The sequence below is a fragment of the Dipodomys spectabilis genome, unplaced genomic scaffold (assembly GCF_019054845.1).
Source record: "Dipodomys spectabilis isolate Male_0828 unplaced genomic scaffold, ASM1905484v1 ptg000455l, whole genome shotgun sequence".
In the NCBI taxonomy this organism is placed as follows: Eukaryota; Metazoa; Chordata; class Mammalia; order Rodentia; family Heteromyidae; genus Dipodomys; species Dipodomys spectabilis.
The window spans coordinates 1,766,477-1,776,845 of NW_024871132.1; the positions used below are offsets into that span (position 1 = coordinate 1,766,477).

General features: G+C 41.7%; 1 protein-coding gene across 1 annotated transcript; it reads left to right on the forward strand.

The window, feature by feature from the left end:
* The first annotated feature begins 2,417 nt into the window (after positions 1–2,417).
* Mc4r (melanocortin 4 receptor) lies at positions 2,418–3,451 on the forward strand. The gene has a single exon (XM_042668548.1). It carries the CDS (start codon positions 2,429–2,431, stop codon positions 3,425–3,427), a length of 999 nt encoding a protein of 332 aa, XP_042524482.1. The 5' UTR covers positions 2,418–2,428; the 3' UTR covers positions 3,428–3,451.
* Positions 3,452–10,369: the final 6,918 nt, after the last annotated feature.

Genomic DNA, 10,369 nt, shown 5'->3' on the forward strand with positions numbered 1-10,369 from the left:
TTTTTGTAATCTCAGCACTGAGGAGGCTAAGGTCATAGGATCATGAGTTCAAGGAGAGCCTGAGTTGTACAGAACAGCCATTCCTCAAAAACAAACCAACAACAACAACAACAAAAACCCTAACCAAAAGAGTAAGTTGGATGCCATAAGAATTTCTGAGAAAGACAAAGCAGGAAAATGTACCACCAGCTGACTATCTGGTGTTTACATAATTCAATAGATTGTTGCTCTTTTGCTTATGATTAGATAATTCACTACAAAATAGAAAAAAAGAAATCTGATTCTCATGTAAGTCAGGCTAGCTATAAGGTTAATGGTTCAGCAAAAAAGTTTGAAAGTTCAATTAAATAAATGCTAGCTGCTGTCTCGGGTCAACTCCATTATCTCAGTAGTTACTTGTTGATTGAGCTTTGCTACTATTGCTTGCTCTTATTATATTCAGGGTAGTTGATGGGCTAGAGGGAAAAGAAGGAAGTGGAGGTGAGATCTGCTCTGCACCATCATTCAGGGAGATGAGTTTCCTGTGTAATACAGTTTGGTGTCTATAAGCCAGTACTTCCATGCACTGCAGGAGTGTGAAGACGAGCCACACTTCCTGTGCTAGAATTCAGCCACCCAGCTCTACCCGTCTCCAGAGGTGGAAGGAAGAGCCCAGTTTAGTTCAGTGCTCATGGATAATAGCACTGACTGTCACAGAAGGGAAAGAGAATAAAGCCCCCAACTCCATTACAACATGAAGTATGGCCCCTGAATAATTCTGCTATTTTTATGGCCAGCACCCACTCCAAAAAAAAAATTCTAAGAAAATGACAGTACAACAGTATATTGTCATAACCTGGAGTTTCATTCATATGAAAAGTAACTTTGCTTCAACCTTTCAAGTCTAGCTTGAGCAAAATATCCATTAACTAACGGACATTCACTAGTTTTGGCTGGAGTAAAGTTGCCAAGTTATTTACAGGTTTAATTTATGGAGCCTTCAACTGTGGAAGTAAAAGTAAACCGACAAATACAATAAACTATTGCAAACAGGATTTTCCTTCTTTAGTGATTTCTTCCTGTCTTCTTTCCAAATAAATATAACAATGCTACCTGGGCTTTGAATATCGTGAAATAAAAGGGGGATGAGGAGGGGGGGGTCTAGCTAGGTTAACAGAAACTCTACCTCCAATGAAGACCAGATATTAGTGCATAAGAGGCGAGCTCTTTCTTGAGCTCCTTGATACAGTTTATCTACACAGTGCTTCCACCTCTAGCATGCCTACCCTTTCTTATTTACTATCCTTCCCGTGTTTCCGGTTTATTAAAACTGAAACATTACTGACTGGGTTCTTAATTCAAAGAAATGAAGAAGATAAATTCAGTATGCTGGACCAAAAGCACAGAAAAGAGTAGTGAAATCAGCAGCACAAAACACCAGCATGCTTTCCATTCATTTCACACACACACACACACACACACACGCACACACACACACACACGCACACACACACGCACACACTCTTTTCTTTTTCAGTGGGAAATAAACCCTGCTGCTTCCAAACACCTTCCAGAAGGATCACAGAGACCTCTAGAGATCAAGTTGCTACCCTTGAAAACTGGGCAAGGGAAAGCAAGCGTCTTAGGTTCTTCTGCTTCTTCCTCCCAGCGCCTGGGGTAACCGAGTGGGCAGGGCTGGGCCGCCCCGCCCGGGGGGGGGGGGCCCTCTCTCGGACCTGCCCGGCGCTTCGATTGGTCAAGAGAGCACAGAGGAGGAGCCACGCGGAGCAGCTCCCCTCCCCTTCTCCACGATTGGTCAGGAGAGCACAGAGGAGGAGCCACGCGGAGCAGCTCCCCTCCCCTTCTCCACGATTGGTCAGGAGAGCACAGAGGAGGAGCCACGCGTAGCATTCCCCCCCCCCCCCCCCCCCCCCCCCCCCCCCCCCGCTTTCTCCACTTAACCTAAAAGTCTGCGGCCGCCGGGCGCCTCCGCTCACTCACACATCGCAGGTCCGAGCGAAGCTGCGGCGTGAGCGGCCACTTCTGAGCCGAGCCGGAGCGAGCATGTGCGGGGCAGACGCGGCTCCCCATGCATGGCACCGCGGCTCCGAGGGATCGCAGGACCCGAAGGCAGGAGACTAACAAAAGTGACCAGAAGTGAGAACCGAAAAGCCCAGACCGACCACCTTCATCGGAGAGTGAACGCTGAAGCCTGGGACTGTTTCTTTCATGTGGCTCTCATCAGAGCCGTACCTGAAGCAGACTTAAACCAACACTAACTAATCATCAATAATAATAATAATAACACCCCCCTCCAAGGGTGGTGGCTGCCCCCACTGGAGCCATGCCACACGCAGGGTGATAAAACTTGGAGACAATAACGGAGCACCTCGGACCCGGAAGTTTCCCGGCAGCACGAGGTTCCCCGCGCACCTGCTGCGGCACGAAGATGAACTCCAGCCACCAAGCCGGCATGCGCACGGCTCTCCACCTCTGGAACCACAGCACCTACCGAGGGCACAGCAATGCCAGCCAGGCCCCGGGCCAGGGCTACTCGGATGGAGGATGCTACGAGCAACTTTTCGTCTCCCCCGAGGTGTTTGTGACCCTGGGGGTGATCAGCCTGTTGGAGAATATTCTGGTCATCGTGGCCATAGCCAAGAACAAGAACCTGCACTCGCCCATGTACTTCTTCATCTGCAGCCTGGCGGTGGCAGATATGCTGGTGAGCGTCTCCAACGGGTCGGAAACCATCGTGATCACCCTGCTGAACAGCACCGACAGCGACGCGCAGGGCTTCACGGTGAACATTGACAATGTCATTGACTCGGTGATCTGCAGCTCCTTGCTGGCCTCCATCTGCAGCCTGCTCTCCATCGCAGTGGACAGGTACTTCACTATCTTTTATGCGCTCCAGTACCATAACATCATGACCGTGAAGCGGGTGGGCATCATTATCAGTTGTATCTGGGCAGCTTGCTCGGTGTCTGGTGTCTTGTTCATCGTTTACTCCGACAGCAGTGCTGTCATCATCTGCCTCATCACCATGTTCTTCACCATGCTGGTTCTCATGGCCTCGCTCTATGTCCACATGTTCTTGATGGCCAGACTTCACATTAAGAGAATCGCTGTCCTTCCGGGCACTGGGACCATCCACCAAGGGGCCAACATGAAGGGAGCAATCACCCTGACCATCCTGATTGGAGTCTTTGTGGTCTGTTGGGCTCCCTTCTTCCTCCACTTAATATTCTATATCTCGTGCCCCCAGAACCCGTACTGTGTGTGTTTCATGTCCCACTTTAACTTGTATCTCATTCTGATCATGTGCAACGCCATCATTGATCCTCTCATTTATGCACTCCGGAGTCAGGAACTGAGGAAAACCTTCAAAGAGATCATCTGTTGGTATCCCCTGGGAAGCCTCTGTGACCTGTCTAGCCGATACTAAATGGGGACACGGGAGATACTGAAATCCTGCATTAAAAACTTTTGCATTCTGCTACAACCCTGAACAGGGTACTTCTGCAAAGGCTGTCTCTTCTGTGTAGTGCTTTGACTGAGAATATCTAATTGTATAAATTTAAGCATATGATTTTTGCTATGCAAAGAGATGTCTAGTCTCAATATTCTTTTTAATGTCATGCTATTTTTTTGGTTGTAAAATGCTAATCTGTCTTCTATATTGTGGGTGTTGTGGTCATGCAAAGAACAAAAAGGAAACCCTTTATTAAAAGCTTAACAATGTCTCTTGTTATTTATCAATAATCAACACTTTTCCATAACACAAATCAGAGGCTCACTAAATATATTCTTACAAATATTTTCATATGATACACTATACATTGTAATACAGAGCCTGGCTCATAGCATCTAAGGTGAAATAATTAGAGGGTATATGTTTAATGAGTAAATAAGTCAGCACCCTCACGGAAACCTTGAGTAGCTAGAAAAGTTTGTCTAATCCTCTTTAGGCAAAAGTTGGAGTGATTCTTCTCTTAAAAGGAAAAGAAAAAAAATTATTGAAGAAAGTGAGCTGTTTGAATTAGAAAACTAAGTATTCCTCTCTGAAACACACAGCAAGATTCATTTGCCCAAGTACACAGCTGATACTGCACAAGAACAATTCAGTTTGGGGAGAAAAGGTAGCAGCTAGGGAGATGAAAGTGTCTGGCAAACCCAAATTGATATTTCAAGAAAATTTTCAATAGCAAACTGTTCCCAGCCATGAGTGACAAAGCAGAGAGAGAGCTTTCTGCTCTTTTAATCAGGGGCCCAGTTTCTGTAGAAATGTTTGTGCAAGTTGGCATGGCACTGAAAGTTCCAGCATTTGATCTTGGGAAAAAAAACTAGTATGATGGATAATGAATTATTTCACATTTCACATAAAGGTAGCTTGCTGTTGACTCACTGTTTGCATTTTGGAGTACAAGTCCTGGTGATCAAGCAAGGCTTTGTGGGTCATATTTGTAAGTAAGAACAATGAGGTCCATTCTGAATGGGGAGGGATCTGCTGGGGACCAGAGGATGACAGGAAACCAACTAACTTTTCACAGACAGATCTTGGAGGAAAAAAACCCAAAACAACAACAAAATCAACACTTGTTTTGCCCTAAAATAGTCTATCAGGCATTCCACTGAGTGACAAAATCTGCACTAGTTTGTGTGTACTTTAAAATACAAGAAGAGAGGGCAGGAAAAGTGCAGCAGTGGAGCTCACTGGGACACTGATCGAAGTGAACTGAACCACTTGTGGATGGAGATGGGAGGGAGGGACTGGGAGAAAAATGAGAGAACAGAAGACACGGCATGAAAGGAAATGGACTCATTACCTGACTGTATTCCCTCTGGACATCACCTCTAGAATGAAAATAAGGTAAATTAATTTACAAAAGAAAAGATAATAGGCTGAAGATGTGCAGTAAACTAGCTTGTGATTTGGTTTACAGCACTTCCAAGCGCTCTTGGGTGGAGGTCATATGCAAGGTCACCCCTTAATTCAATTCTAAGGGGTGCACACACTGGTTATGAGAGTTGAGTAACTTTCTGCTGCATTTGTTAGGACACAATACCATAAACCATAATGATAAAGCCACAGTTTATCAATTAAAAGTAGTACTGGCCTGAGCATAGTAGTACATTCTCATAATCCCAGCTATGAGAAAGGCAGAGATAAGAGTATGCAATCTGAAGCCAGCCCTAGGTACAGGGAAGTGTAAAACCTATATAAAAAATAAACTAATGCAATAAAAGGGTTGGAGGAATGGCTCGAGTAGTGGAGCTCTTGCCTAGTAAATGCAAGACCTTGAGTTCAAATGGAATTCTGTGCTTCCATCAGAAATAATGACGCCGGCCCACTTGTTAGGAAATGGAAAGACTTGGAAAAAACCATAGAAAGTGAAGTAAGCCAGACCCAAAGAAACATAAGTCCCATGGTCTCCCTTATTTGTAATAATTAGCATACATCTAAAATAACTTTAGCAGATGAGCAGAATAGCTCAGTAGCTATGACCATACAAGATGATGCTAAGCCAAATGAATGCCAAGACATGGACACAAGAGGTTTTTTCTTTGTTGTTGTTGGCTCTCAATGTAAAGGCTTTTATCTTATTTATCCTATTTTCCAAACAGTTCTTGTTGCTTGGGTAAAATCTAAATTTCTAGAGAGGGATTGCTCTTATCCAAGCCATCTCTGAAAGCTAGTTCAGATCAGTGATAATTAGAGCCCAACCAGCCCTCCCTGGCGCACAATCTGATGATCCCTCACGGTGATGTTATGGTCCAAACTCTAGGCTGAAACTAAAATGTTTGGCATTAGGTCAGGGGAATGTGAAGGGTGAATGTGGAGCTGGTGGTTTGGAAGAAAAGAAACTGGAACTGAGGCTACTGTGCCACTCGTTGGTGGAGGAGGGTAGAGAAGGAGGTCATCCCTGTCAGGGAAATAAAGCATATCACGACTAGAGATCGAGGTTTCACCCAACTGCTTGACAGTTTTCACCAGAGGAGAGGATTCTGTGTCTGTTCACTCAAGCCTACTTCTGAAAAGAACATGTTCTGGGGACAAGCCTTTAAAACTTATCCAACCATGATATTCAGTTGTAGGTTGGCTCCCAGACCCTAACCAGTCAGGCTGCAGTCTTATTCTCCTGGCTGATTTATTTCTACATACTCCACCTCCCTGTTTCAGCCTAAACTCCCTCAGGCATAGAGATTCTTTACTCTTAGTTTTATTCCCCTCAGGGATGTGAATATCTGACAGGAGAGATGCTGACAAAAATATCTGCTACAAAGAGAACTACAATATTGTTTTGATTTCTGGAAGTGGCTTCCCTGAGAGCCTCACTTAGGAAATCTCCATGCTGTTACATCTAGTTAAGTCATTTGGACTGAATCTTCTTTGCAGCAGTGGCCTAAACTTCAAACATTTGCTCCACCTAGACTGTCTTTAGGGCAGGACAATAGATGGTACCATGGCTCTTGGGGAAGAAATTGGATCACGTTTAATTAAATTGTGCCCAGAAATGAAGCTTGAAAACAAGCACTAGCCAACCATCTGTAAAACCATGACCAGTAGTCATATCTGTGGAATCATTATAGGAATGAAATAATACGATTGTGTCTGACCCATCCAATGGTATGGGTTAGACTGAGGATAGTAAGAGTTGGATGGGTGAGGGTAATTTAGGTAAAGTTATATCATAATTTGGGGTAAAATAATGGTTTCATACCAAACATTGGTTCATTTAGTTACTCTTGTTGGCTAAAGACATTGGCATTACTAACAAGAAGTGCTCTACTGCCCATTCAAATAAAAAACACACACGGGCTCTAAAGAGTTGAAATCAAGGACCACTTAACCACATTCTCACCTGCCCCAGTAAGACACCCCTAGAAAACCGAGCGATAGGATATTTCCTATCCTGCAGACCTCAAAGGATCCTTGCATCTTCCTAAATCCATGAGCTGACATCTTGTTACTTTCCAAGCCACAGGATGAAGCTGCTTGGACACCATGGTTGAGGAGAAAAGAGAAAGCAATGTGTTAGGGGGAAAAAAGGTGGAAAAAAGGTTGGGATGTAGCTCAGTGGCAGTGCACTTTTCTAGGAAATACAACGTACTAGGTTGGATCCTCAGTACAAAAAAAAAAAGACAAAAAAATGCAGTTAAAAGATAATGACATTTAAAAACTCACACCAAAAGAAAAAGAGAAGAAGGAAGGAAGGAAAGAATGAGGGAAGGAGGGAGGGAAGAAGGGAGGGAAAGAAGGAGGGAAGAAGGAAGGGAAGGAAGGAAGAAAGCGGGAAGGAAGGAAGGAGGGAAGGAAGGAGGGAGAGAAGGAAGGAGAGAAGGAAAGAGGGAAGGAAGGAAGCAAGCAAGGAAGAAAGAAAGGAAGGAAAGAAGGAAAAGAAAGGAAAAAATGATTACTAGGCTTTGATCAAGTTTCCATATTTTTATGGTGGAAAAATAAATCGCTAAATAAATAAATAGTAAATCATACTTGCAAATGCGCGCCTCTGCCCAGGACAGTAAATACATCCTAAACCAACTGCCATGATGCCCCAACCTGGTGGGTGAGGAGCTTCTGCGCCAGTGCACTGGGAGAGTCAGCATGCAGTATTGTTCCAATGAGCTCAGCCCCAAGCACAGAGTCACTTTCCATCTGGATTTTGTGTCTTCTTTTTTTGTGAATTCTATTTGAAGGAAAATTTGTAAATCTCTCTCCAAAAGAGGTTTTCTAACAAATTTACTTATTGCAACTAATAAGCCAGGACATCATCGGAGTCCTAGAGTCTGAATCCATCAAACAGGAGGGCATTTATTTATTTATTTATTCATTCATTCATTCATTTATTTGATGAGAAGGAGGGAATGGAGGATAAGGGAGTAGGGCACAGAGTATTGTTTTCTCCTCTATCATTTTGTTGTATTCATTCATGAGGTGCTATTCTAACACATTTTAACTTTGTTTGCCCTATATTTCTAATCAATTATTATACATGAATTACACATGATATGTATTCTTAATGTCTCTTAGCTGAATTCTTGTTTTTTGTTTTTTGTTGGTCGTGGGGCTTGAACTCTGGGCTTGGGCGCTATCCCTGCGCTCTTCAGCTCAAGGAAAGTGCTCTACTGCTTGAGCCACAGCACCACTTCCTGACTTCTTGTTTCATGTTTGAAATTTTCCACTCTGATGCAAGAATAAAATTTTTTAAAAAAGAATCCAGACATTCAAATTAGTTTGGCTCAATAGACCAATGAGTGATAAGCTTCAAAGTCTAAAAAGTACACCAAAAATGTGAGCATACTGTGCCACATTTTGGCCTCATTAGCATTGAGAATATTAATGGAAAGGATGTACTTGTAGCTGAAATAAAAGGAGGGAATAAGGGATCTACATTTACTGCAAAAGTATTTATTATAGTGAAGTTTTCAAGAGCCAAGAAATGCACTTTCACAGCTTACTCATATTATGTCATCAGAAAGCAAATGAAGCAAGAAAGAAAATAAACCTAAATCAATTTGAAGTACGAACAGATGTGTCCTTAGCGTATTCATGAAGAAGAGAAATAAATATTGCCCACAAACATGCCAAAAATTTTTATTACAGCCTTAAAGTGGCCTTTGACAAATGGTCGCTGTAAATTTTAGTCTACCAAATTAACATTTTTCAAAGCAAAATGAAAAAATTGTTAAAAGTTCATGAGGGAATAAAACAGATGCTTTTGTACCCTTTTATGTTCAAGTGCAATCCTTTCCAAGGACAATATGCAAGATGTTCAAAAACATCCATCCTTTGTTCATTTAATTACAATTCACTGCCAAAGTGGAATGATTAGGTTAAGAGTCCTCCACCTGTTGGAGAACCGTTCTCACGTGGCCAAACAACCTACTTGAGAATCATGAATGCTCCATCTCATGCACTCACCCTCAAAATCCCCAGGATATATTCCATGATTCTGCTGTGCTAAGACTGACAGAAAAAATAGGGAAATCATTTATGGCAATTTATTGATACTTAACACTTTGCTGATACTTGACATAGACCCTTGCTCATTTCTATTCCTGATGATTTGTGAAAAATGTAATATAAAATATATATTCATTTATCTGATCCAAACTATCATCTATCCAATTTTTAAGCAGACTCAGAGAAACAGCCTAGTGGTGGTTGGATAGTCAGTAGCATCAGCAAATTCTAGCTTCTCATCCAGATTTCCTGCTATGAAATTTCAGGTACTTCTTTCTGTGACACAATGACTTCCTCATCATAGAGTCCTAAGATTGAATTCTGGCTACTCCACTATTTATCTGTATTGTCTTGCTAAAGTGAACTTTCTCATCAAATGTGCATAATTATACCTGCTTTATTAGTATCTTGAAAGAATAAAATACAATTAAATAAGATTAAGTTTTACAAAAGTGTCAAGTGCATAAAGCACTAAAGATTGTAATCATCATTACTATTAAATTCTAAGTAATTAATAAACCATGAAAGATTGAAGCCTCCTTAATCTTACTACCTTTTCCTGACACTCAATATTATTAATGAACCCACTGAGTTACTTGGGTTTAATTATATGCATGTTCTTCCTCAAATTACATTTACTAATTTGATTTGATTTCTTTGTATAGTTGAGTATATTTAAACTTAATAGATATCATGCCACACCCTAAAAGGACAAGTTTGTTTTGTGTGTGAGTGTGGTTTTTTTTTTTTTTTTACCAGTAATACAATTCGCCTTGAAATTTTCAGTGTCACATTCAATATTACTAAAGGCTAGTTAGAAAGACAATGCAGAACACGTCTAATAATCAATTAGTCTACTTTTCTGAGATTGTTACACACACTTTATATCATGAATTAATAAGTGGCATGAAAAAGTCATTATCTAATTCAGTCTAATTAGAACATGTGTGTTGAACTGAGTATTGGGTTCAAATCCCATGTGTACTCTTATGAACTCTAGGTACATAGGAAAGTCACTTAACTTCCTATAGTTTAAGTGAATGTTAGAAAATGAATATTAGAATGAATATTATAAAGTTGAAGAGTTAATTTTTTTCATTTTTATTATCTTTCAGTAATTGTACAAAGAAGGTGCCATTTAACAAAACAGTTCATGAATACAATGCATGTTGATCAGAACCCAGTCAAGTAAGTATACCACAAAATTAGGAAAACTAAGTGAAGGGGTGGTGACACCGGGGTGAGAATGTTACAGGGCTAGAAATGTCCAGTTACCACCATAACACTGGTAGTAGCACTGTGGCTCAAAGTGGTAGAGTACTAGCCTTGAACAAAGATCTCAGGACAAGGCCCAGGCCCTGAGTTCAAGCCCCGTGGTTGACCAAAACAAAAACAGAAAAACAAACAAACAAAAACCCAGTATGT